The sequence below is a fragment of the Palaemon carinicauda genome, chromosome 1 (assembly GCF_036898095.1).
Source record: "Palaemon carinicauda isolate YSFRI2023 chromosome 1, ASM3689809v2, whole genome shotgun sequence".
NCBI classification, from domain to species: Eukaryota; Metazoa; Arthropoda; class Malacostraca; order Decapoda; family Palaemonidae; genus Palaemon; species Palaemon carinicauda.
Window position 1 is genome coordinate 169328625 of NC_090725.1, and position 27750 is coordinate 169356374.

General features: G+C 41.3%; 1 protein-coding gene across 1 annotated transcript in view; it reads left to right on the top strand.

Annotated features, from left to right (window-relative positions):
- The window catches only part of bbx (bobby sox), a 504832-nt gene that overhangs the window by 443148 nt on the left and 33934 nt on the right, over positions 1–27750 (top strand). The window contains exon 5 of the mRNA XM_068386245.1: positions 17536–18369. Within this exon, the coding sequence (XP_068242346.1) occupies positions 17536–18369 (834 nt within the window). The remainder of the gene's footprint in view (positions 1–17535; positions 18370–27750) is intronic.

The window sequence follows — 27750 nt, forward strand, 5'->3', positions numbered from 1 at the left end:
GAAGAGTGACATTCATTGTAGTCCAAAATCAAATCAATCTCATAGAATACAACGCTTATTGAATTTGGACTAGTATAAGACAATAAAGATAAACTACATCTAATATAACTTTGTCACGGTCAAGGAAAATTTACAGTACAATGAATAAAATGATTACTCAAACCATGACTCATTACAGATTTCCTCACACAAGGTGTCCAGTTTCCACAGCCTTTCAATTACCCCCATGTGGGAATAAAAAATGACTAATAAAAAAAAGTAATTACTTTATAAAAACTGGATAAAAAAAAAAATTCTGTTCAGTGATTAATTCAGTGGGAGATTTATAGTTCTTCTGAGTCAAAATTCTGTCTCGGGACATGCGCCGGAATTAAGGAATCTGCTGGCGAGCCATATTAATTTCTCACAGCACCAGAGACAGGCTAAGCCGGTGACTCTCGATAACCTCTCATAACAGTTTGTATTTGTGGGTTATCAAATTTCTCTGATGTGAACCAGAGACAGAATCAATAGACTCGGAAGAGGACAATAAAGATCCCGAAAAATTGGGCGATGACTTGGGGCAAAGTTTTGTTTCAGATGACCCAAACAGTGCTGTCGTGTTCAGGTTAAATACACATGACTGAGCCAATTCAGCCTCAAGCTCTGACCGGTGTTTCAATCTACCATCTGCATGTCGGAAAGGGTTTGAATTCTGAGGTGACTCAGGAATGGAGGACAGTTCCCTCTTTGTAGTATTCGTCTGATCAGTGAGACGAGGCCTCCAGTCCATAAATCAAGGCTAAACTAATGGTAGGTTAGGAACTGGACCTCTTGATCTCGTCCATGGTGAAGTATATCCACTTGAGGTAGGATTTTCAGACAATAGTCGGTCATGATAATCAGGTGGTAAAATGCCAAGAAAGTCATGATCAGGACAAATGGACACTGCAGAGTCAGAAATAGGGCTTTCTAAACTAGCAGATCTTGACAAATCTGGACTGGTACTCTTGGAGCCAGCAGAAAGTGGTTCCAACAACGGAATGCTGGAAACTTCCTAGAATTCCCAACTGCCTGGAGGATGAAAGACACCTTCCTATCGAAAAGAGGAGGCTAAAAATCGGGGTGTTGGAAATTCGGGCACAGGAGAGCGAACCACCAATTTGGGAGTCAAAATTCGGTTTTCTCACATTTCAGTGGGGCTGTTCTCCCACAGGATCTCTAATAGAATCAGGCTTCAATACAGGAGTCTCATCAAAATTTTCTGGAGGATATAAGAAAGCATCGAGTGCTCTTTTCCTTTCATAAGCCTTAGCATGCTTAAGAATTGGCTTAGGCAGAGTGATAGTTCTCATAGGACGGTAACTTTTCCTTTGTCGTCGGGACTTGTTACAATCCCGAGACAAAAGGTGTGATGCAACTATTGCAGCCTCCCTGTAGGAGTCACCATCACTACAAAAACCAGAACACTCTGAGACTTCAAAGGAAGTCGAACTATTATCCACAAGTCCTGGACTATTCGTCTCGGTTACAGGATCAGGACCCCTCGGATACCGGGGAAAGGGCCTTCTAAGGTAGAATGGAGGTTCAAGCCAGGCCTTTAACTGGATATGATGAGCTTTTACCAATTCACCATCAGGCAGTCTCTGCAGCTCTTAGGTGACCTTATTCTCGTTTACCTTAGTAACACGGAATACCCCCTCAAACCTAGGGATGAGCTTGTTCGTCAGAAGGTGTCCCAAGTGATGCATCTACTTAAGGACAAGAGAACCCTCCTTAAAAGGTTTGTACCAAGGATGAAATGGACAAAGAGCTTACAATATATTTAAGTACACTATATTAAAGCAAATTAGAATTTGAAATTTGTATTTTCCCTAGCAACAAAAGAAATTAATTTTTTTTCACACAAACCCCTTATCATTATTAGACCGCTTATGCTTTTGTGCGAGATGCTCACAAGTGAGATGCTCATGCTCTCGTGTGAGACGCTCATGCTCTCGTGTGAGACGCTCATGCTCTCTTGTGAGACGCTTATGCTCTTGTGCAAGGTACTCACACTTGTGAGCAAGAAGCTCTTGTGCGAGACAATCATGCGCACAAGAAAGACGCTCTTGTTCTCGTGTAAGATGCTCATGCTCTCGTGCAAGATGGTCATGACCCCGTGCGAGGCGCTCGCATGGGAGACGTTCACACTCAAGAACGGGACTCATAACCTCGCACGAGCTGTTTAAAACTAAGAATGAGGCGCTCATGATCATGAACACAATCACGAGCCAAACGATCCCGACTGATTCAGTAAATCTCGGATTTTCCAGATCTCCAATGTGTCAGCTGCCAATCACCGTTTTTCAACGGCTAGACGATTCCCGGTTGCTTATCAATAGCCCTGTTCACTGTTTTTACGTTTAACAGCTAGTCGTTCGTTATCTTACACGACGGTAGCTTGTCGTTCTCACTTTCTTGCCTTTTTACTGGCCTGACGTTCACTGGTTGGAGACTAGTGATCACTATCAGCCTCCTCCATTCTAGGCTTCTAATTCAGCACCCACATCCTGAGAGAGAGGTGGTCAAGTGAGGATTCTCTCCTAGATGGCATAGATCGTGTCTCTTCACTCCTGGGCTTACACTACTTTGACCTTGCAGAGTTGATGAAATTACGGGTTTTTCCTTCTGGGAACCTAAGACTACACACTTCTTCGATGATGGGGATAATACTCTTGTGGAAGGCTCAGTGGCCCTCGCTCTTTGGATTCTTGTCTGTGTATTACACACGGGGCTTCTTGGGTCCCCGAAGTTTTCTCTTCGTTGGCGAAATCGGAGGGATTCGCTTCAAGATGACCAGAGTTATACAGTGATGCCTCAGCATACGAAAGTAATCCGTTCAGGATATGGTTTCGTATGCAGATTTTTTTCGTATCCTGAGTCACGTTTTACACGTAAATAGCCTAATCCGTTCCAAGCCTTACGAAAAGACACCTTTTCTTTCATAAACACGCTAAACTGTAGTAATAAACATGCAATGCAGCCATTTCTATCATTCAATAATTAACCCAACCCTTAAAAACAGCCTAATCCATTCCAGAAACCACCATGAGATTATTCAATAATGTAGTTATAGCCTAGTTATCCCCTCCAAGCCCTAAGAAAACGGTCCGTTTTCTTTACTACTGTATAAAAGTTACGGTACTGTATGTAAAGCATTTGGATCAGTGAAGGTGTATTGTTACCTGTACACCTAAATTAAGGATTGATACCCTGAAAAAAAAAGGTACAGTTAATTAACAAAAAAGTTGAAACTTACCTTTTGATTGAGACGATGTCCAATAGCAAAGTCGCGGCAGAGGAGGATGGCATAAGGCAGAAAAAGTAACAAGTGACAGACTACGTACAATAATTTACACACTTAACACATTAACACCTAAACTTTACGAAATAAAAAAATGGCAGAAATAATTAACTTTTAACATTATGTATGGAAAATTATACGTATGGAAAATTATAAAATGAAAGAAAAAATTACTTTTAACACTTAACGGTAACATAAAACTTAAAATTGAATTTTTTTTTTGCTTTTTTATAACTTTATATTTTTCGCATTTTCTAAATTTCTTCTACTTCTTCATCACTTTCTTTTTTCTGTTTCTTTTCTTTACTTTCACCTTCTACTTCTTCATCACTTCCTCTTTTCTGTTTCTTTTCTTCACTTTCACCTTCGTCTTGGCCTCTTTAATAAGAAACTACTGTATCCATGGAAGCTTACGAATGTATTTAACACTACGTCAAACAAGCGAAAGCACACGAAGTCAATGTTAACGATACCGCAGTCGGAACGAAAAGAGAGAGAGAGAGATGAACGCCCGTGCGTAAGCAAGGTGGGATAGTTGCCGATCAATAGGAAAGCAGGATCTTATGGCGGCAGCTAGCATCTGAGTTGGGAGATAACCAATGGGTGAGCGGGAGGCTGTGAGTGAGTTTACCCAAGTTCAAAGTCTGGCGGCGCGCGCTTTTTAAAATTACTCTCAGCGACGAGTTGGGATCTCGTAAGCTTTTCGTATCCTGAAAATTTTTTCGTATACTGGGGCATAAAAATCTTCGTATCGCTTTTCGTACCCTGAATTTTTCATAAGCAGAAACTTTCGTATCCAGAGGTATCACTGTGCATTGAATCTGGCACACTTACGGGAATTCTTCTCCCATGAACATGTGTGTTTATCTACACTTCGTTCATACTACAGGAAGACTTGCGAGCAAATTGCCTCTGGGAAAAAGGTTGCTACTCCAGTTGCTACCTTCTCCCTTGTTGTCCCACTATGAAGCTGCTCACGAGCTGACTTTGCTTGAATAGGAACTACACTAGGTAGGCAGTCTCCTGAAGCAAATTGGATCTCGGATGCAGTAGGGCTAGCAGTTTCTTTGAATCTGTTCTCCCCCCTCTAGCGGGAGACTTAACCTTATGAGGTTACCACCATTCTCTCCCCTTAGAGAATAAAATTCAGTGCTGTTTAAGCGACAGCCATAGCAATTTATTTTCTATGATTCGGGTCGGCCCTGAATGGGTGACTGACGAGAATAACAGAGGTTGTTGAAAATTTGTGCTCTCCCGTTCTCCGCTGGCCTAAGGGGAAACACATTCAACCTCCATCTGCTTCCATTCCCGGGGCCTGTGACCGGAGCTCTTTCTTAGGACAGAATTGTTGGAAAAAAATATACAGTATTCCTTCCTCATGGGAGAACCCCTCCCACGAGCATGAAATAATCGGCCCATGTCTTTTTCTTTAAGGAAAGAGAGTCCAGACTTTAGTTACAAGGATACTATCTTGTATCTTCTATCTTCCTTCAGGAAATGGGAGGTAGTCTGTATCTTCTTCCTCCTGATTGGAACATCCAATCTCATAGGAAGACGAGGGACATTAGGATACCGCCAAACTTTGTCGGTCAGAAGTCTCTACTTTGTCTCTTCTCGTGAAACGAGCTTAACTTTCCAACCAAGTCATGTGAGTAGAGGTTTTGTGATCAATCAGTTAGCCTCCTAACTAGGATCGGCCCTCGTCATGAAGACCTTGTCCTTGTGACTGATATTAGAGTTTTGATCTCCTGTGAGATACCTCTTTCAGTTTACCTCGATCTATAATTCGAGTAATCGTAGGAATGACACGAAGGTAATACAGTCAGGCCTAGTTAATAGTGGTTTCTTACTTTGCGGTTTCGGTTTTTCGTGGCCAAGGAGGTAAAAAAGAAAAAAAAAAGTTATTGTTTATCCAAAATTAAGAATTTGGTTTTTAATAGTTGGCAACAGCATTTGGATGGCCAACAGCAATGCAATACCTATTAAATAAAAATTCTCAAAAATTGCAATATAATTGAAGCTAGACAATGATTTCAAATAGCCTGCACTTCTTTACACTAGGAGCGCTGCACGCCACTATCCTAGCTCTGTGGTAAAAAATTACAGCTATATATGAAATAAACCGTATTTTGATTAAATTAGTGTTTCACTTAACTATATCCAATAATAATTGATGTAATATTCACATCTTAGTATCGAATTTATAATTGAATACAGTACATAGCGAATTATAATCTGATGCATTGTTTACATTCAAATCAGCTGATCAAATCTGTGTAGTCCTTGACCAACCTATATCCACTTTCATAATATTATCCCACTGATATGACCATTCACTTTCAAAGAATTATCTCGCTGATGTAACCTATCATGCATAGGCCTATTAGTATGATATCTCCTTCACATTGTTATTGTTCTTCACTTATTATTATTATTATGTCCTTAATCCTTTTTCCAAATCCATTTCATACATTTACTTTGGTCTCCCAAAAACATTTACAACGTATCACCAACTCTTTTGATTCTCTATTTTTTGCGATTTTATATATTTTCTCTTTTCTAGCAACAATCGTCATTTTCATCTTATTAATCATTCTAGATGCCTTTCTTATCCCTCATTCCACGTATTCCACTTCCTAGTTTTAATTTCTTCTCGCATATCCCAAATTCATTAATTTCGTTATTTTATTTGAATTAGGTAGATTTGGCTGAGGGAATGTTCTACGGCAAGGACAGGCCAATCTGAACGCTCGCACGCACGCTACTGCCTCCCGCTGTCTCGTCTCTTTGTTATATTGTTTCGTCCTTCTCCCTCCCTAGTGTTTCACTTTACTGTATCCAATAATAATGCTTGTAATATTTTAGTATCGTGTTTGTGATTAAAAACATAGCGAATTATAATCTTATGCATTGTTTACATTCAAATCAGCTGATCAACCCTGCCTAGTCCGTCGTCAACCTCAATATTCGGATCAAGTAACTGCCGATGCACAATATTTTAGTTTTTAGCTCTGTGATGCATGATTATAAAGCCTCAATAGAGATTTAGCAAAGAAACAGATTTCATTTATTACAGAGAGAGAGAGAGAGAGAGAGAGAGAGAGAGAGAGAGAGAGAGAGAGAGAAAGAGAGAGAGAGAGAGAGAGAGAAAGAGAGAGAGAGAGAGAGAGAGAGAGAGAGAGAGAGAGTTATTTATTTAAATGGTTAATTGTACTTTAATAAAATGTTTGTGCTTTTGTTTTAAATTTCGGGTGGATTATATCAGGTTAAGTATTTTGGGTGCAGTGATCAGATCTGCTGATTTGATCACTTGTTTCGGATAACTAAGAATGTTTACATTATTTGCCGAAACCTCAGAATTTTCAGGTTATCGATACCTGCTTTTTGGTACTGTATACAGGAAAAGAATGATGCAAACAAGTTAGAAAAAAAAGAAAAAAAAAATAGTCAATAAACTTGAAATGAAAAAATCCATCAAAATCAACAATGCCATTCGAACTATTAAAAAGTGTTTAAAAAATTCCACCATCGCCTCTTGGGGATAATCTTCGTTGCTTTCGTTTGCACTACTAGCACATAAGCAGTGTCATTGTCCTCCGTTTTGTCTAAACTGGTTGAAATGCTTTTGCTGTATACTTAGATATCCAAAATAAATTAAATAAAGATGTTTTTATATCATACTTTTGCTAAACACGCCACCTAAGACAAAATTCATTGCCTAGTTCACGTTCCGTCGCCAATCATAACGAACAAACGAACGCATTTACACATCTGTGTATAGAGTCCTTTCATTATACGTCATCAAACTTCCAGTCTGCCATCTTGGAGGACAAACAAAGACGCATTCAGGGAATAGCTGTGGTTGAACTGTTGAATAGTTAGCCATCTCATCACATTCACATTCACACAATGCCCAGTTTTTGCGATATTGTTGGCTGTTGGAATCGAGGACAAAGAGATGACAAGAGTTTCTACCGCATACTGGCAGTTATTCAGAATCAGGACAAAGATACAGATGAATTATCCAAGCGCAGACGTGACTTGTGGTTGACCAGAATATCACGGGCTGATCTACGTGAATCCTCACTACCCTACGCACGTATCTGTTCTGATCATTTCATATCAGGTCAGTCTCGGCTAGGCCCTAAAAGTATCATTATTCCTGTGTAAACATGCTGTATCCGATCGCATGGGTGACTTCACAAGTATCATTGTCAGTTCAGTGTGTAGTGTGTGTGGGGGAGGGGGCATCTCAATTTTTAAACATCAAAGGGGCATCTCAGATTTTCAAAACAAAAATTAAAAGCTCCCATATTGGCTATGTTAACAAAGGCTACTTACCTAGGTCTCTATTTCGTCAAGGTGCTCATGCCTATATATAATTAAGTGTATATTTATATTTATTTTAATTTGTGTATAAAATTGTGCAGACATACAGGCCTATGTGATGAATAAACATTGTTCATAAATAATAATAATAATATCTGAAAGCTGGTTTAACCCGAAGGGGTCTTCAGATTATATATGAAACATCGAAAAAATAATTAAACTTGCGCATTTAATTGCAAGGAGGCAAAACGATCATCCAAGAGCATTACAATAGAGTTTGTCCATCATATGTTTATATGTATATAAGAAATTATAGCATTCGTAACCAAACACAAACACAATGGTTACGCATGAACTGATAAAGATTTGACATTATAATGCAAAACTTTTACATACATTTTAACAATCAAAAATTATAATACACAAGGTTAGGCTAAATGATCAATATTAGCTTTATAATTATAAACACACTCTTCATTGGCCCAGTGTTTATCTAATTTTGGACTTAAAAGCATTAAAGGGAAAAACAACAAATTCTGGAAGCAGATTATTCAATGAAAATAATCCTCAGTATTTTGACTGAATGAATTCTGCATCTGGTATGGATCTAGGCCATCAATTAGATCGAGTTTCTGCTTGTAAAAACGCTTATCATCCGACAATTGTTTGACAAAGTCGCTCTCATTGTCCATATTCGCTGTAGCAGCTGCCATGTTTTTGCTTTGTATGTCCTCCAGCATGGCCGCCGGCGATTCTCAGTGACGTCATTGAAAGGACTCAGGTTAGAAATTCAACATAAATGAAATAAGAGATTTTATGCCATGTTTTTCTTAAAACGCCCCCTAAACAGAAAATATCTTTTACGTTTCGTCGCCAATCGTGACGAACAAACGAACGCATATAACCCATAATGAAAACCAATTATTATTATTATTATTATTACTGTCCAAGCTACAACCCTAGTTGGAAAAGCAAGATGCTATAAGCCCAGGGGCTCCAACAGGGAAAAATAGCCCAGTAAGGAAAGGAAATAAGGAAATAAATAAAAGAGAACAAATTAACAAAAAATCATTCTAAAATAAGTAACAACGTCAAAACAGACATGTCATATATAAACTATTAACAACATCAAAAACAAATATGTCATAAATAAACTATAAAAAGACTCACGTCCGCCTGGTCAACAAAAAAGCATTTGCTCCAACTTTGAACTTTTGAAGTTCTACTGATTCAACCACCCGATTAGGAAGATCATTCCACAACTTGGTAACAGCAGGAATAAAACTTCTAGAGTACTGCGTAGTATTGAGCCTCAGGATGGAGAAGGCCTGGCTATTAGAATTAACTGCCTGCCTAGTATTACGAACAGGATAGAATTGTCCAGGGAGATCTGAATGTAAAGGATGGTCAGAGTTATGAAAAATCTTATGCAACATGCTTAATGAACTAATTGAACGACGGTGCCAGAGATTAATATCTAGATCAGGAATAAGAAATTTAATAGACCGTAAGTTTCTGTCCTACAAATTAAGATGAGAATCAGCAGCTGAAGACCAGACAGGAGAACAATACTCAAAACAAGGTAGAATGAAAGAATTAAAACACTTCTTCAGAATAGATTGATCACCAAAAATCTTGAAAGACTTTCTCAATAAGCCTATTTTTTGTGCAATTGAAGAAGACACAGACCTTATATGTTTCTCAAAAGTAAATTTACTGTCGAGAATCACACCTAAAATTTTGAAAGAGTCATACATATTTAAAGAAACATTATCAATACTGAGATCCGGATGTTGAGGAGCCACCGTCCTTGACCTACTTACAATCATACTTTGAGTTTTGTTAGGATTCAACTTCATACCCCATAATTTGCACCATGCACTAATTCTAGCTAAATCTCTATCAAGGGATTCACCAACCCTAGATCTACATTCAGGGGATGGAATTGATGCAAAGAGAGTAGCATCATCAGCATATGCAACAAGCTTGTTTTCTAGGCCAAACCACATGTCATGTGTATATAGTATGAAAAGTAATGGGCCAAGAACACTACCCTGTGGAACACCGGATATCACATTCCTATAATCACTATGGTGCCCATCAACAACAACTCTTTGAGATCTATCACTTAAAAAATCAATAATAATGCTAAGAAACGACCCACCCACTCCCAACTGTTTCAGTTTGAAAACAAGGGCCTCATGATTAACACGGTCAAAGGCAGCACTAAAATCAAGACCAATCATACGAACTTCCCGACCACAATCAAGGGATTTCTGTACAGCATTGGAGATTGTGAGAAGGGCATCACATGCTCCAAGGCCTTTACGAAAACCAAATTGCAAACTAGGGAATATATGATTACCTTCAGCAAACCTATTAAGACGTTTTGCCAGAAGACGTTCAAAAACTTTAGATAATATGGGAGTTATGGAAATTGGGCGGTAATCAGTGGGACTTGAGCTACCACAAACACATTTACATAGAGGAGTAACATTACCAATTCTCCAACTAGTGCTAAAAGCTCCTCTTCTTGCTAACTTGCGCAAAATAACAGATAACTTTGGAGCTAAGAAATCTGCTGTCTTTATAAAAAACAAAGGAAAAATACCATTTGGGTCTACACCTCCATAAGCATTAAAGTCCACCAACAGAGCGTTAATCTCACGAGATCGAAAAGCTAAACTAGTTAGTTTAGCCTCAGGAAAACAGGAATGAGGAAGTTCAAGTTTTTCATTACTCTGTTTACTGTCAAAACCTCAGCCAAAAGGGTTGCCTTTTCCTTTGGACAGTGAGTGACTGAGCCATCTGGTTTAAATAAAGGAGGAACTGTTGCATCTACACCAAAGAGTGCAGATTTAAGGGTAGACCACCGTTTATGTTCCAGAGTTGTACCAGAAAGTGTTTCTTTTATGGTTAAATTGTACTCCTTTTCAGTTGAGGCATAAACTCTCTGAGCAAAAGCTCGAAGCTGAGTATAGTTGTTCCAGGTCAAATCTGATCTGTTACCCTTCCAAAGATGATAGGCCTCCTGTTTCTCCAAATAAGCACGTCTACAATCATCATTGAACCACGGTTTGTCCTTCACTCGGTACCTTAGCACACGAGAAGGGATACGCCTATCAATTATGTTGACTAGATTCTCATTCAAAGGGACAACAGGATCTACACTATTATATAATTGTGACCAATTCAAGCACAAAAGATCATGTAAAATCCCATTCCAGTCTGCTTGGGATTTCATATAAATTTTACAAGAATATGATATATCAGGGACAGGCTGCTCAGTCTTCACTAATAATGAAATCAAGGCATGATCAGATGTCCCGACTGGAGAACCAACCTTACTAGTTATAACGCCAGGGGAGTCAGTGTATACGAGGTCCAAGCAATTACCAGACCTGTTTAGTAAAGATGTTATTATGAATAAAGATTGTGTGATAAAATATTTATAACCATTGTAGTTACAGACTGGCCTTGAAATTTCTGTCTGCCCATTGCATGGAGTATATAGCCCCCCTGACACTTGCACGCATTTCTGGCACGCACTGGCACGCAAAATGCATGCCAGTGCGTGCCACAACTGGAAGGTTCCCGCACTGTTCACGACAAGTTCACAACACGTTCAAGCATAGTTCACGACAAGTTCACGCCACGTTCAGGACATGGCACAAATTGGCAGGACTAGTTCACGACAAGTTCACGACACGTTCACTCATCTTTCCGCATCATTCCGCATCGTCCACGCATCGTTCACTCCAGTTCACGACTTGGCCACATCATATATGAAGACGGGGCTTCCTACATGATTTTTATCAAAAGCGTATTCTTGTGCTAATCTTTGATTAATATCCCCTGTATTAATGTGTGGGTTATCTTTATAGATATTTGTAACAATTATACTTCTATTTAGTATATATTTTATTATTTAATTATTATTATAGGTAATTAACTGGTTTGAATCATTTTTAAGCTTTATAATTTACTGAAAAAATAATATTTTATGGCAGTTATATGCTTATCAGATATTTTGAACCCACTTTACATTATCTTAGAATTTAATTGAAAGATGACTATTCCATTCATTAGTTTTGTTGTATCGTTTGTGAACTAATATCATTGAAACTGAGGCAGAAAAGATATCTCTAAAAATATTAGGTTGGTTAGGTGCCCTGTGAGCATTGAAGTCTCTCGCCAGGGTAAATTTCTTTAGTCGCCCTTATCTAAATGGCAGTTGTGAACTTTTTTCCAGTTTTGTAACTTTTCCTGTTTGTTTATATATATATATATATATATATATATATATATATATATATATATATATATATATGTATATATATATATATATACACACACACAGTAGGGTCCCGAATTATGCGAGAATTTGGTCGATCAATGACCTCGTATAAATGGAAAATCGCATATTTCGAAACACACAACTACAGAAATAATTACATTTGGGCCATGGCAACCAGCAACTTGCCTATTCAAACGTGTTTACCACCCATTTCCAATACTTTCTATGTACTATACTGTATTATTTTATAATATCAAATTGTTCTTGTAAATAAATTAAACATTTAATATACTTTAAAGTTCTAATGACTTGAAAAAAAGGTTAAAGTTACAACCAGGATATGTGTAAACACCGTATATTTCTCGTTACAACACGACCCAAAATACAGACAAATTTTAATGTTTGTCATATCTATTGTATAAGACAACTGGTGAATAGCAAAACCATCACTCTATAGACTAGCTTTTGTTGTATCATTGAAAATCCTGAATTATCAAAATAAAGGAGATTTTATATCACAAGTTTCCTAAACACACCAAAAAGCATAATGAAAAATGACGACCATTGTTTTGTTTACGTTTATCTCTGATCATAACGAAGAAACGAACGCATTTACACATCTTTGTATAGGTTAGTTTTATATGATGATTTTGCTATTACCATTGTTGTTCTACTTAATTTTTTTTAGAACTTCGAAATAAGTGAAAAAAACGTTTTCCTTTATGACGCCGCCTGAAACGGAAACCTTCCATTTGTTTACTGTACGCTCCATCTTCGATCATAATGAACAAACGAACGCATTAAACACACATGATTAAAGTGATAACTATTGATATTAAAAGCATTTAGTAAACAGTTATTACAAATATTTTACTTACCGTATCCATATAAATTCCTAAATTCGTAGCAAAGCGGAAAACTTTTTTTTTCATACGTTTAATCAACAATAGCAAAGAGCCGCTATTAACAGTATGGTAATTCATGATAATTCTAAACTGTTACGAAAGATAATTGTCCTTTCCATATCCAAAATAATTTTCTTAGCTGCAGTTATAAGTCAACTTGTACCCACCTCAATTATGGAACCATTTGGAAAAAGGTAACAGAAGAAGAAAGTCCTAAGCCGGTTTTTAAAGTCATCGAACAATTAGGTTACGCTAGAACGTTCGATATGATAGAGAAGGTGCGAGATTGGAGAAGTAAGGAAAATTGAATCATGCTTGATTTTTAATAAAACTGAACTTTGTGAAACAACAAAGATTTCATTTGTTAGAGAGATATAGAGAGGTAAGAAATGGGGGGGGGTAGCGAAAGGTATCCTAGAGAGAGAGAGAGAGAGAGAGAGAGAGAGAGAGAGAGAGAGAGAGAGAGAGAGAGAATGATGGTTTTAAATGTACTAAACAATAAATATGATAGGTTATAAGACATTGGTGCTTATGTAATATTAACTTTATAGATGGTTTGAATAAGTTAAGAAATGGTATAAACAATGCTTTGTTATTGTATTCGTACGCTCATATTATTGAGAGCGAGAGCTAGACATTAGCTGATCTGATCACAGCAAAAAGTTAAACAAAAATAAGTCAGCAATACTCTATTTATAAAACATTTCCGAAATTTAAAACAAAAGTACAGGGTTTTCTTAAAGCACAATTAACTATTTAAATAGTAGCAATTTTCTAGAATAAAGTGAAGTTTCCTAAAAATAGTGGTTTGCTGACGAAATCGGATGTCATATTTCAAGCTACGATTGAAATGGATTTATACTCGGTATAATTTTTTTGTTTTATATTTAATTGACGCTTTTTAATAAAACCTATTTTGGGTTCTTCATCCACAGTATATGTAATAAGTATTGTATAACACTGGAGAGAGAGAGAGAGAGAGAGAGAGAGAGAGAGAGAGAGAGAGAGAGAGAGAGAGAGAGAGACAGCTGTTGTAATTGAATGCCATCTTTTTGTTTCTTGTACCACTTGAAGCGATGAAATGATCACCGCAATTATTAATAGTCATGTTAATTTCATTCTTAAACTCAGGTTGTAATATGTGAACTAAGATTTTATTTCTTACACACATACAGAGAGAGAGAGAGAGAGAGCAAGACAATTCAAATACAGAAACAAAGACAGTCTACTACAGCTGTGTACATCACTAGTAAGACCCCATCTAGAATACGTAGTCCAATTCTGGGCTCCAAGTATTCAAAAGGATATAGATAGACTGGAAGCAATACAAGCTAGGGCCACGAAACTAGCTCCAACACTAAGGCAATTTTGATATAGACGAAGGATGGAATGTTTGAACTTTATTTGATCTACAAACTTGACGACTAAGAGTACAGTTAATAGTTATTCAAAACTCCTGAAGGCATAACAAATGTAGATTGCAACAATCTATTCACACTTATCACAAATCAATCCATTGGTAGTAGGTTGACCAGGGCAACTAGAGAGTTATGGGGTTCTTTGACTGGCCAGACAGTACTACTTTGGATCCTTTTCTCTGGTTACGGTTCCTTTTCCCATTGTCTACTCACACACCGAATAGTCTGGCATATTCTTTATGTATTCTCCTCTGTCCTTATACACCTGACAACACCGAGATTACCAAACAATTCTTCTTCTCCCAAGGGGTTACGGCACTGTAATTGTTCAGTGGCCACTTCTCCTCTTCGTAATGTAGTAGACTCTTTAGCTCTCCTAGGAGGACACTCCAAAATCAAACCATTGTTCTCCAGTCTTAGGTAGTGCCATAGCCTCTGTACCATGGTCTTCCACTGTCTTGGGTTAGAGTTCTCTTGTTTGAGGGTACAATTGGACACACTGTTATATCTTATTTCTCTTCCTCTTGTTTTGTTAAAGATTTTATAGTTTATATAGGAGATATTTATTTTAATGTTACTATTCTTAAAAAATTTGATTTTTCTTTGTTTCTTTTCCTCACTGGTCTGTTTTCTCTGTTGGACCCCCTGTGCTTATATCATCTTGCTTTTCCAACTAAGGTTGTAGCTTATCAATTTTTAATAATAATAATAATAACTGTTGCAAACTGGAATCGGAAAGATACAACACAACTCCATGCGGCAATTTCTTTCATACAAAATAGCAAAAACATGGAATAGACTTTCAGCAGATGTAGTAAACAGTAACATAGCAAACGAGTTCAAGAATAAGTTAGACAGGATCAGAAGAGCTCTCTAAATGCTTAAACTAAATTGCTCTACCAAAGAGGTAATGGAGTCTCTCTCTCTCTCTCTCTCTCTCTCTCTCTCTCTCTCTCTCTCTCAAATAAAATTTTTGGTTTCTTGCAAAGTCTCTATTGAATAATCACTGTTTCAGCCGTAATAAATAATTTCCTAAGCTTTATAATCAAGCACCACAGAGCTAAAAACTATAAAACATAGTGCATCGGCAACATGAATGAATTTCCGGCTAATCTTATGCGATTTAACTCGATACAAGTAAATAAAATGAGAGAAGTATTTAAAAAACTATTGAAATTAATATGGTAATTGGAAAATGATAGAGCAAGAAATAATTGTTCCTTTTAGTAAAAATGAAATATCCTTTGGTAGCATGCCTTAATAAGGGAGTTATTTGATCTGAAAATTGAGGTTGACGATGGACTAAGCAGGGTTTATCAGCCGATTTGAATGAAAACTATGCGTGCAATTATAATTCGCTGTTTATAATTAGAGATACAATACTAAAATGTAAATATATATTGGATACAGTTAAGTGAAACACCAGTTTATTCAAAATCCGGTTTATTTCAAATACACCTGTAATTTTTTTACCACAGTAAATTGTTATACACTGTACAGAGAGTGTTAGGACCCGCTAGTTGGAGAATTAGGTAGTGGCGCACAGCACTAGCCGTGTAAGGGAGCGTGGGCTATTTGTGATCATCGTGCAGCGTGATTTTTATATCGATAATGAGAAATTTTATTTAATAAGTATTGCGTTGTTCTGGGTTGCGTAAAACCGGAACCCCAAAGAAAGAAACCTTGATAAAGAAGGGCAACTGTAATTGCATCAGTGATGGTAAGGCTGTTTTCTCTGGCTCCACTCATATGTATGAGATAAAGAGCTTTATGTATCTATAAAAATGGATAATTTTACTTAGATTGTTATATTTTTTTGTACAATACATCAGAAGCTATTTTCAGTTTTCTTGGTTATTGCTCCCTTCGTTATAAATAGCGATTGTTCCATAATTTTATGCTTCAGCTCTTTAAGAAATACACATCATCATTAGTTACATATGTATTCTTGCTTTTACAAACCAAATTTATGGTAATTGCATGAAATATCTCATTATGTTGGGCTCAAGATAAGTACTGTAGAAGATGATAGAGATGATGAGAATAGATTATACAGTGGAAGATTAAATATCATTGGAAGGAGCAAGGATTAATGAGATGGAATCATTTAAATATTTAGGAACTAAATCTCTAATAAAGGATCTTTAAAATTTGAGTTTAATGAAAGATTGAAAAAAGGGAATCAGATAATGGCTAGGTTGAGAAAAATTTAGAAATCAAATCGCCTGAAATTACCTATAAAAATCAGGATATATATCCGTTTAGTAAGATCGGTGTTAATCTATGGACATGAGGCGTAGTATAACAATGAAACAATATCCAACTGATTTATTAGGTTTGAGAACATAGCCCTCAGAAGAATATCAAGAGTTAAATGGCAGGACAGGATTACCAATGAATCTATAAGAGAGATTACTCGAGTGCCATATGTGGATGAGATCATGGTGATGGGTAGATGGAGATGGTTTGGGCATGCTCTTTGCACTCCCCAAGAGAGTTTAGTTCACTAAATTTTCAACTGCGTTCCACAAGGTACTAAAAGAGTTGAAAGACCCAGACCTACATGGCTGAAAACTATGAAACAAAGTAGGAGATGATGAATGGAGAAATATTGATTTAAAAGCTCAAGATAGAGACGACTGGCGAAATCTGACAGAGGCCTTTTGCGTCAATAGGCGTAGGAGATAATGGTAATGATAGTAGAATATCTTTTAGCTTTACAATTTACATCTTGTTACTCCGTTTATTTTTTTTTATTATTGTGTATTAATTTAGGTACTGTAATTACTTATTTTTATATTAAGACCTAGCATTTTTGGGTATTTCTCTGTAAATTTTCCCATTTTTATCAATTTTAAAATTTGTAAACTTTTGCATATGTTTTTAAGCTTATCTATTCAATTTTTTTGCGGGTTAGCTTAAGAATATATTAATTGAAAAGACTATTTTTGTGTTTCACTATTTATCATGGGTCCTACAAGATGAATAGTAATGATGGTATCAATTTAGTCTATCAGGCGTCCAATTATTATAGATGAAATTCATTTTTCTCATTTATTGTGTTGTGTAGCTGTAATGTAAAATCTGAATAGTTTGTATGTTATTTTGAATGTCTAATTGGCATGAATGAAAATTGCATAAAAGAGTTTAAGGTAATTCATAGTGTCTTGAATAGTGGCTATGTTGGTAATTGGAAAAGGTTATATTTTTATACCTTTATAGAATTCTTTGTTACTGTTCTATATTTCCATTTATTTTCAGACAAGCCCTACAGAAGAAAAGTTAAAATCATCTCCTAACTGGTCCATGAGAAATCGGAGGCATAAGAATGAGGCAGGAATTCAGGTGCCTCATCAAAACACCTCAGAACAGGATATAGGGACCCCGAGTGGAGCTTTAGCAACTGGTGTGATTCCCCAACTGTCAATTGGTCATAATAGCTCTCTAGTCATCTCACCTCATGCTTCTTTTTCTACTCCTGTGGTTTTTCCGACTCAATCTCATCAGCACAATCATTCTTCAAATCAGCATCGATCTGTGCAGTGTGATGAGCAGCCTTTAAATCTTACTACAGAAACTACTATATGTGCATCTCAGCAACAATTGATAAATAATATTGTGGAACATATGGTTAATGGGTCAACATCTGTCGTGCGTAGTAATCGTTCTCATCTTAATTTCTTTCATCCTGAAAATTTGAATAACAACAATAACAATGAAACTGAAAAATCTCCCCTTCACAAAGCTATTGATGCAAGAATAAATGGGAATGGAAATTGTGACGTATCCCTCTTGTTTTCCAAAACTCTAGATTTGGTTATTGGTCGGGCTTTAGATAATGATAAGTCTCCAAGAAAGGAAAAAATCTTATCTGAGGGCTGCAGAAATTTGTTTGCAGAAGCTAACAAAAATCAAAGTAGTTCAGCAGGTGTAGATAAGACTATGGCACCACAGCCTAAGCAAGGAGGCGATGAGAGAAAAGGTGCAATCACTAGCAGTAATAATATCTCAAATGGAATAGCAAACCCTAATGTGCGCCCTCGCAAGAGACCTAAAGTTGACCTCTTGGAGGAAAGTGGAGTTTCTATGAAAAAGGTAAGATTTATTTGTAGAATATGATTTTTCATTAACTTTTTATTTTGCTTGAAAAACATCAGCCCTATTAATTATGTCTGATGGATAGTTATGAGATTCAAACTTGATAAAGTAATCAAACAATATACAGTACATTATTTGATTGTGTTGATATCTTTCTATCAACACAGAGATACATCAGTAATGTATATTCTGAAAAGAGTTTATTTTCAGTTACATTTAAAGGGACTTTGATATTCTTTTTGCAGTTTTGATAAATAAGGTATACTGTATATGTTGATGCATTACAGTATATGATTGCTTTTGTGCATTAGTCATAGTTTCAGCACTGAGGTATAGATTTTGATACATCATGTGATTGTCCTTGTGCATTAGTCATAGTTTCAGCATTAAGGTATAGAGTTTGGTATGTCATGGTATTGTCTTTGTACTTTAGTCTGTGTCTAGTTTTAGTTGTGAAGACCATATTGCTTTCTGATCCCTTTTACTTTTATTTCTCTTCCATAATAGTTTAATATTTGTTCACCAGTTTGTCTAGTTTCTTACACTTTCTTGGTGTTGCTGTTTTTATTCTACTTGTTATAGTATGTCTATGAAACTCTAGACTTGCAACTTTGCTTCTTTCTGATAAGAGTCTAAAATTTATGAATATTGCTTTGCAGTGATGTCTGTTTTCATGGTTAGCACAGTTGGCATATTTACTATAAATTGAAACCTCTAGATACTAAAGTTTCTCTATACAAAAAACTCATTTTACAAAATGACATGCGAAGAATTTTTCACCTCATATTAAAAAAAAATACTCAGGATACTAAATGTTTTATTCCATGTGTTATAGTATGTCTATGAAACTCTAGACTTGCAACTTTGCTTCATTCTGATAACAGCCTAAAATTTATGAATACAGTGGACCCTTGGGTTACGGCGTCCCTAGCTTACGTTTTTTTCACGATACGATGTGGAATACAAAGTTTTTTTTGTCCCCTTGTTACGGCATTTTCCCCGCCTTACGGCATTAAATTCCAAAATTCAAACTTGGCGGTCTGTGCGCTTATGACTGTGCGCTTATGACTGTGCGAGTCACTCGCCTCACACCACTCTCATACGTCACTATATGCGTCACTGCATACGTCACCAAGATGCTGGACTGCTATTGGTTGGCGTCACGGGATCACTAAGATGCCGATATGCTATTGGCCGAAATCCCTCCCACAATGCCTGAGAGAGATGCTGCCTCTCTCTCTCTCTTTGTTAATCGCGCGCTCAGTTCAGAATCTCGCGTGTTTCGTAAAGACTTGATCTCGTGTGAGTGCTTGCGATACTGTATTTTTTGTGCATTTTAGTGCTAATTCAAACTTTAATTCATTAGCCATGGGTCCCAAAATTGCTAGTAATGTTAAAGGGAGAAGTAAGATGATGATTACTGTGGAAACTAAGCTGGAGATAATCAAGAAATACGAAGAAGGCACATGCATCGTTACCCTCGCTAGGGCATATGGCCGTAACCAGTCAACGATTGGTACAGTTATCAAGAACAAGGAAGCCATTAAAGCAAGTAAGTCTTCTAAGGGCATGACTATCCTTGCCAGTGGAAGGACCCCAATCAACGACGAGATGTAGAGACTCCTTTTACTATGGATTAAAGAGAAGGAACTCGCGGGTGATACACTCATGCAATCGGTAATTTTGCACAAGGTGAGCGGCATCTTCGCCTATCTCGTGGAAGCCCAGAGAGACGGTGGAGATGAAGGAACGTCGCAGCAAACTCCCCCCCAAGAGTTCAAGGCTTCTCATGGGTGTTTTGATCGCTTTAAGAGGAGGACTGGTATTCATTCAGTCGTCAGGCATGGAGAGGCGGCCAGTTCTGACAAGAAAGCAGCAGACGAATTCCTCAAGAAGTTTGAGGAATTAATTTCCAGAGTAGGCTACATTCCTCAGCAAGTGTTTAACTGTGATGAAACTGGCCTTTTCTGGAAGAAAATGCCCCATCATACATATATCACAGCAGAAGAAAAGAAACTTCCTGGCCATAAACTGATGAAGGACAGACTTACCCTCGCATTTTATGCAAATGCCAGTGGGGACTTAAAAATTAAGCCCCTACTGGTGTACCACTCAGAGAATCCTCGTGCCTTCAAGGCAAAAAATACTGTATCACGAAGGATAGGCTCTCGGTATTTTGGAGGTCTAATGACAAGGCCTGGGTCACGAGGACCATATTTATTAAGCGACTAAACGTCTGCTTCGGTCTTGCTGTCAAGAAATTTTTAGAAGAGAACAATCTTCCTCTTGAAATGTCTCCTGGTACTGGACAATGCCCCTGCTCACCCTCCTGGCCTCAAGGCCAACATACATCCGGACTTCTCCTTCATCAAGGTTCTCTATCTGCCACTGAACACCACCCCTCTCCTCCAGCCTTTGGACCAGCAAGTGATGGCCAACTTCAAGAAGCTTTACACAAAGCATCTGCTCAGAAAATGCTTCAAAGTGACCAAAAGTGCTCGACTCACCCTCCGTGAATTTTGGAAGGGTCATATTGACATCGTTCAGTGCCTGAAGATGATCGATAAAGCTTGGAATGAGGTTTCGAGGCACACCTTGAACTCCTCATGGAAGAAACTGTGGTCAGCTGATGTGGCAGAATGCGACTTCGAAGGTTTCAAACCCTCACCAGAAGACGAAGCTGATGATAATCCTGCCCCTGAGGTTGATGTTGAGGAAATGATGTTGATGAGGCTGACGTCGATAACCTTATTGAGGAGCACAGGGAGGAGCTTACGACTGAAGACTTGAAGGAGTTGGAGGCAATGCAGATGACCATCATTCAAGAGGAGCAGCACTCTAGTGGTGGCGAGGACGTGGGGGAGACAGAAGAAACGACATCGGCAGAAATAAGGGAAGCTTTCGGTTGGTATGGAAACCTTACTAGATTCATTGATAAAAAACACCTATTAAAAGTTCTCACAGGTCGTCTTATGGGCAGTGTTAATGACAGGTGCAAGAGTAATTTTAAAAATATTTTGAAGTCGTCAGAAACAGGCTTCTTTGGATAAATGTCTCTCCAAAAGAAAAGTCAGAAAGCAAAGATGATATGAGTGATTCTAGGAAAAAAGCTGAAGAAGAGTAAAGTGAAGATGAAGAAGTGCTACTGTATAAAATCAAGTTCTAGAAAAAAAAATTGTAAAAAAAATTTCAAAAGAAAAAAATAATAAAAATGCATTTTTAATTTCAAGTGCTTAATAAAAATAAATTGTTCCAACACGGAGTACTTACCTCGAACTACTTTCTTAGGAGGATCTGGGATCTCATTAACCGACCAAGAATTTTGCATAGTTCCCCCTCTCTCTGTTACCTTGTTGGGGCATTCTGGGGCGGAAGGATACTCTCCCTGGGGCGACCCGGAGTCAGCGTGTGAGGCTGTACTGTTAGGATTCTCAGTAAGCGTCTGGTCGCGGCGTAGATAACATCGCCACTCTCTCTCACTTATCCCGTCCGATCACTTGTGTACCACGTGTTCCTTTGTGTTCTCCATCCCTTGTGTCCCACGTGTTTCCTTGTGTTCCTTATCCCTTGTGCACCACGTGTTTCCGTTGTGTTCCTCACCTTTCCCTTGTGTTCTTGTGTTGCTTGCGTGTTCATTTTCCATCATTATGGAATCCCAGCATCGTTTTCCCGGGCCCCAAGCTGGTATGTCTTGCAGAGCCTGGCTCTCTAGGCCAGAGGTCGACCCGCACACGTTGTGCCTCTCGTGTCGGGGGAATAAATGCTCTCCTACCTCCACGTGCCTGGAGTGCGAGTCCTGGCCTGAACTTGTTCGCCAAGAAGAAGAAGAAGGCGCCCAAGAGATCTCCCAAGAAGATGGGCCTTACCTCGCCGCGAACGTCGCCTTCGGAGAGAGGTTCTCCTTCACCTTCCCCTACCCAGAGTAGGGGATGAGGTAAGTCCGTTGCGGGGAAACGGCCCATTGCCGTTCCCCATGAGTCTTGATGTCGGGGAATCTGTTGTGAAGGGGCCTACGCAGACAAGTGGGGTGACTGCTAGTGTGGCGGAAGTTTGTGTGGTAGACGAAGGCCTGGTGCCTGCAGGACCCGTCTCAAGTGAAGACCCGGTGTTGGGGAAGCCCGAAACAGCGCCCACCCCCACATCGTGGCAGTGCTTTTTAGGTTCAGCGGGTTCGGGGGGTGGTCGGGATGAAAAATGGCGGCCCACGTGTTCTTCGGACCCCGACTCTATTGTGTGGACGGCACCTAGGACGCCCTTCAGGTCCCCTATGAGGTTAGAAGAAGAGTTCAAGGAATGGTTTGCCTCTCGCCCTGCTATCCGCTCACCCCTGGCGCCCTCAGCTATGCTTCCGCCAGACTTCATGGAGCCCTTTACCCCGGTATCCAGACCAAGGACCCCTAGAAGACTCGTGATTGAGACAGAGGACTCAGACAGCTCCTTTTCCTCGGACAGCTACTCCTCCTACGGTTCTTTCTCATCGGAAAGTTCTAGCGACCGGGACTCGAAGAGGAAGAGGTCCAGAAGGAAGAGACGTAGCTCCTACGCCAGCCCGGCCAAGAAGAGGTCAAAGTCCTCTAGGAGGAAATATAAGAAGAGTAGTTCCTCGAGGAGGAGATATATCACAGTGGTTCGTCACCATCGTGAGTCGAGCAAGACGGCTGCCGCTCCAGTGCCGGCCTCGGTGGCTGCTGGAGCCGCTTCCGTACCCTTGCCCAGTGTCTCTTTGGCTCCGCCCGCTCGTTGGGTGCAGTTGTTGGCACACTTCCAGTTGCCCCTTTCCAGCAAGTCAGCGGCTCCACCCGTGCGACGGGACCTTCCGCGGGTGGGACCCAGCGGCTTAGCTCCCAGCCATTTTGTCGCAGCGGCTCCAGCCAAGTTACAGAGCACGCCGCTGCCACGACCATCAGCAAGCGCCATCCGGTTTTCCCCGGGAGGGGCTAGACCCATGACGGCTACCCCCGCCCCGGCAACTCTACTCGCGGCGGAGGCAGCTGCTCCATTAACCCGCTAGGAGGGGAGGGATGCCTCCGCTCCCACGGATCCCTCCGTGTTCGATGAGGCTTCCGACACAGAGGTGCAGATAGTGGAAGACTTGTTGGGCACAGGAGAGTGCTCTCCGGACGAGGTCTCATCCTACCGGAAAGTGCTGGCCCTTATCCGACACCACCATAGGCTGGACGAGCCTCAGCCCGCGTCGGAACAAGCTTGGTTGTCAGGTTTTGGGCAGGATGGTGGACAACCCTGTCCAGCAGAAACCATCCGTGACCCTACCTTGAGCGCCCGACGTTGCCCTGGGGATGGAACATGTGGATCGTTTCGTGTCAGGCCCGAAGAACTGGTTGAGAGCACAGGGTTCCTTCAAGCTCCTGCCAGACCTTAGAACTAGAAGAAATTCTATGTGCCAGACGGGCGGCACTCAGGGCCCCGCACACTGGAAGAGGCGGTCGCTACCCTGAACCAGGGCAACACCGATGAACGGAGCCTTTATGCGCCGGTGGTCTTCTCGCAAGCGGAGGCTGCCATGATGGAAGACACCTCGCAAGACATCGTCAACATAACCTCTTGGTTGGACTGGTGGGCGTGCACCCTAGCAGGCTTCCAGCTGGCGCACGACCTGTCGGTGCCAGAAACTCAGGCCCTGTTGCAGGAACTAATCCGATCGGGGGGGCAAGGCGATGAAGTTCCTCACCTTCCAGTCCCTTACCCAGACAGCTAACTGGGTCCTGAGGAGAAGGGACACGGTGTTGAACAGGTTGCCCCGTAGGCTCCCCGAGAGGGAAGCAAAGTTCTTGAGGGACTCCCCTGTTTGGTGCGAGACTGTGTTCCCCCTTCAGGCAGTAACGGAGACAGTAGAGAGGGTCGAGAAGCTGAAAAGTACAGCCGAACCCAGGTAACAAGTGACAAGGCGGCCCTCAATTAGAAGAGCGCCAACAGACACACCTACACCTCCGGCTAGGCAGGAGGCTTCCTCCTCTTCCTGGCACCAATCCCTACGGCCCTCCAGAAGGAGTGGTGCCCAGCCTCAGGCCTCCTTTAGACTTAAGTACTCAGGGTCAAGGAAAGGCTGCTCCAACCGTCTCCCTAGGAGATAGGGAGAGAGGCCCCCTACACCTTTCCACGCCTCAGGTGGGGGAATGCCTCAAACAGTATTGGCAAGCATGGTGGGACAACGGAGCGGATCCATGGACGGTGACAATCCTTAGGGAGGGATACAGGATTCCCTTCATGTCAGAACCGCCCCCGTTGATCCCCGAACACCGGGCGGAGTGGCTGGCGCCCAAAGACGCGGAGAAGAGAGCAGCCCTGCAAGCAGAAGTGGAAACCATGTTAAGCAAGGGAGCCCTACAGCCCGTTCACGAGCCTTCTCCGGGTTTCTACAGCAGGCTCTTCCTGGTGGAGAAAGCGACGGGAGGTTGGAGGCCAGTCATCGACCTTTCGGCTCTGAACAAGTTCATCAAGAAAACCCCCTTCAAGATGGACACGCTGAAGTTGGTGCGGGCGACCTTGAGAGAAGGGGATTTCATGATGTCCCTGGATCTCAAGGATGCTTATTTTCAGATCCCCGTACACCCCTCCAGGAGGAAGTTCCTCAGAGTAAGGTGGGGTTCTCAGACCCTTCAGTTCAAGACCCTCTGCTTTGGTCTGTCGACGGCTCCACAAGTGATCACGAAGGTGTTCGCCCTGGTCTCAGTCTGGGCACACAAACAGGGCATCAGGCTGATCAGGTACCTCGACGATTGGTTGCTGCTTTCAGGCTCAGAGGCAGACTTAAAGAATCAAGGCGCCCTTCTGCAAGGAGCTCGGTATTACGCTCAACCTCGAGAAGTCCCATTTTGTCCCCACCATCAGGATGACATACCTGGGGATGGTCCTAGACTCCCAGCTGACGAGAGCCTTCCCTTACCAGGAGAGGCTGGACAACCTAGACCAGGTAATTCGCCCGTTTCTATCTGGCACTCCAGTGCGAGCCAAGGATTGGCAGAGACTAGTGGGTCACCTGGTCTCCTTGGAGAAATTGGTCCCACAAGGCAGGCTCAAGCTAAGACCAATCCAGTGGAACCTGAAGGATCTCTGGTCAGTGGAGGAGTCTCCGCAGAAGATAGTCAAGGTGTCCCCTTCCTCCAAAGACACGCTCATCTGGTGGTCCGACAGGAGACACACGCTGAAAGGAATCCCGTTCGCCTCCGCTCCTCCGGAGATGCTGCTCTTCACGGACGCATCGAAAGAGGGGTGGGGAGCTCATCTCCTCGAAGAAACAGCAGAGGGGAAATGGTCAGTGGAGGAAAAGACCTGGCACATCAATCTTCTAGAGCTCATGGCGGTACAAAAGGCCCTAGCCACATTCCCCCGTCTCCTTCGGGGAAACTCGGTGGCACTCGTGCGACAACGCCATGGTGGTGGCATACATCAAGAAGCAGAGAGGCCTAAGGTCAAGGGAATTGTGCGACCTCACGGCTCAGATCCTGGAATAGACCGAAACGAACCACATTCTGTTAACAGCCAGGTTTATTCCGGGAAAGAGAAACGTCCTGGCAGACTGACTCAGCAGGACGGGTCAGGTGGTAGGGTGAGAATGGTCTCTTCATCCGCAGGTGGCACAGGAAGTTCTCCAGCGTTGGGGCTCCCCGGTGATAGACCTGTTCACCACAAGACTCAACGCACAGCTTCCCGTATCTGATCCGACAGCAGCGTTCGAAGACGCCTTCCAGCACTCGTGGGACGGCCTCGACGTGTACGCCTTTCCCCCCTTCGGGATTATCAGGCAGGTACTCAACAGGCTAAGACAATCGAGTTCCACAAAGATGACATTGGTAGCGCCCTGGTGGCCGGAGAGGGAGTGGTTCGCATATCTTCAGGACCTGTCCACCCTTCCGCCGTAGCCCCTTCCGGCAAGAGAAGACCTACTAAGTCAGCCCCACTTCCGAAGTCTACACGAAAACCCCCAGGGCCTGAGGCTACACGTGTGGAGGTTATCAAGCGCCTGCTAAGGAAGGAAGGTTTCTCGGATAAGACTGCTGCCAGAATGTCGGGGTATCTCTGGAAGTCCTCGTGCGTGGTGTACCAGGCAAAATGGGCCACATTTGTTAAATGGTGTGCCACTCAGAATCTGTGGCCCTTAGATGCATCGGTCCACAGTATTGCAGACTTCCTAGTTCACCTGAGGGACGACCTGGGAGTCTCCATCCCAGCCAACAAAGGAGTCCGTGCAGCACTGGGCCAGGTTTTCCAACTCAAGGGCATCAAGCTAGGGGCTTCTCGCCACATCTCCATGCTTATCAGAAGTTTTGAACAGTCTTGTGACCCCCACTCCTCAAGGGTTCCCCAGTGGGATGTAGCCAAGGTCCTCAGGGCTCTCTCGAGACCCCCTTTCGAGCCTCTTAAAGACATCCTAGACTAGGACCTCACCCTCAAGGCTGTATTCTTGCTAGCCCTTGCCTTGGCCAAACGGGTGAGCGAACTCCACGGATTTTCCTTCAAAGTCTCACACTCGAAGAGATGGAAGGATATGTCGTTTAGGTTCTTACCAGAATTCATGGCAAAGACCCAGAACCCAGCAATTGTGGACCCTAGGTTCGAGGAATTCTCTATTACAGCAATTCCGCGCTCGGACAACCTGGAAGACCTGCTTTTGTGCCCCATGAGGACTATCAGGAAATACCTCAGTAGGACATCCAAACTCAGACCAGCTATCAAGAGTTTGTTCGTATCGACAGGCCCAGTCAAGAAGGCAGTTTTTAAGAATACTATATCTTTCTGGCTCTGACAGGTTATCAAAAATGCGTACGAGAGTGATGGCTCCACGGTCCCTGGGACCCCGAGACCCCATGACATTAGGGGCCTTAGCACATCCTTGGCCTTTGACACTAACATGGCAGTGGGCCAAATCTTGCGTGCGGGTACTTGGGCCAGACAATCCACCTTTACAGCTCATTACCTGAAGGATTGTACAAGGAAGTCCCTGGATGCCTTCTTCATTTGGGCCAGTAATTTCAGCTATGCAGCAAGTTTAGTAGTTTGGGCCGTGAGTAGCCCGTGGGAAGTAATCGCAAGCGACACAGGTTCCTCCTTACTCCCCCCTTCCTTGCTACCCTCTCCCTTATCCCATCCTATTTCCTATCCTCCTTCCATGTGAGAGATGGACGTTGAAGGACACCATGTCTGGATTATAATTAAAGGTGAGTTGTACATAAGGTAGACTTATGCGTGCTTTCCCCTGGTCTCCTACCTCTCCCTGGGCAGTCTAGACCTAGCCTCCTATCTAGGTCTTGTTCCCCTGGATGTTACGAGATATTCCGGTCTGTAAGCCACTCCCTCCTCCTAAGGTATAAGTCTCCTAAGAAAGTAGTTCGAGGTAAGTACTCCGTGTTGGAACAAATG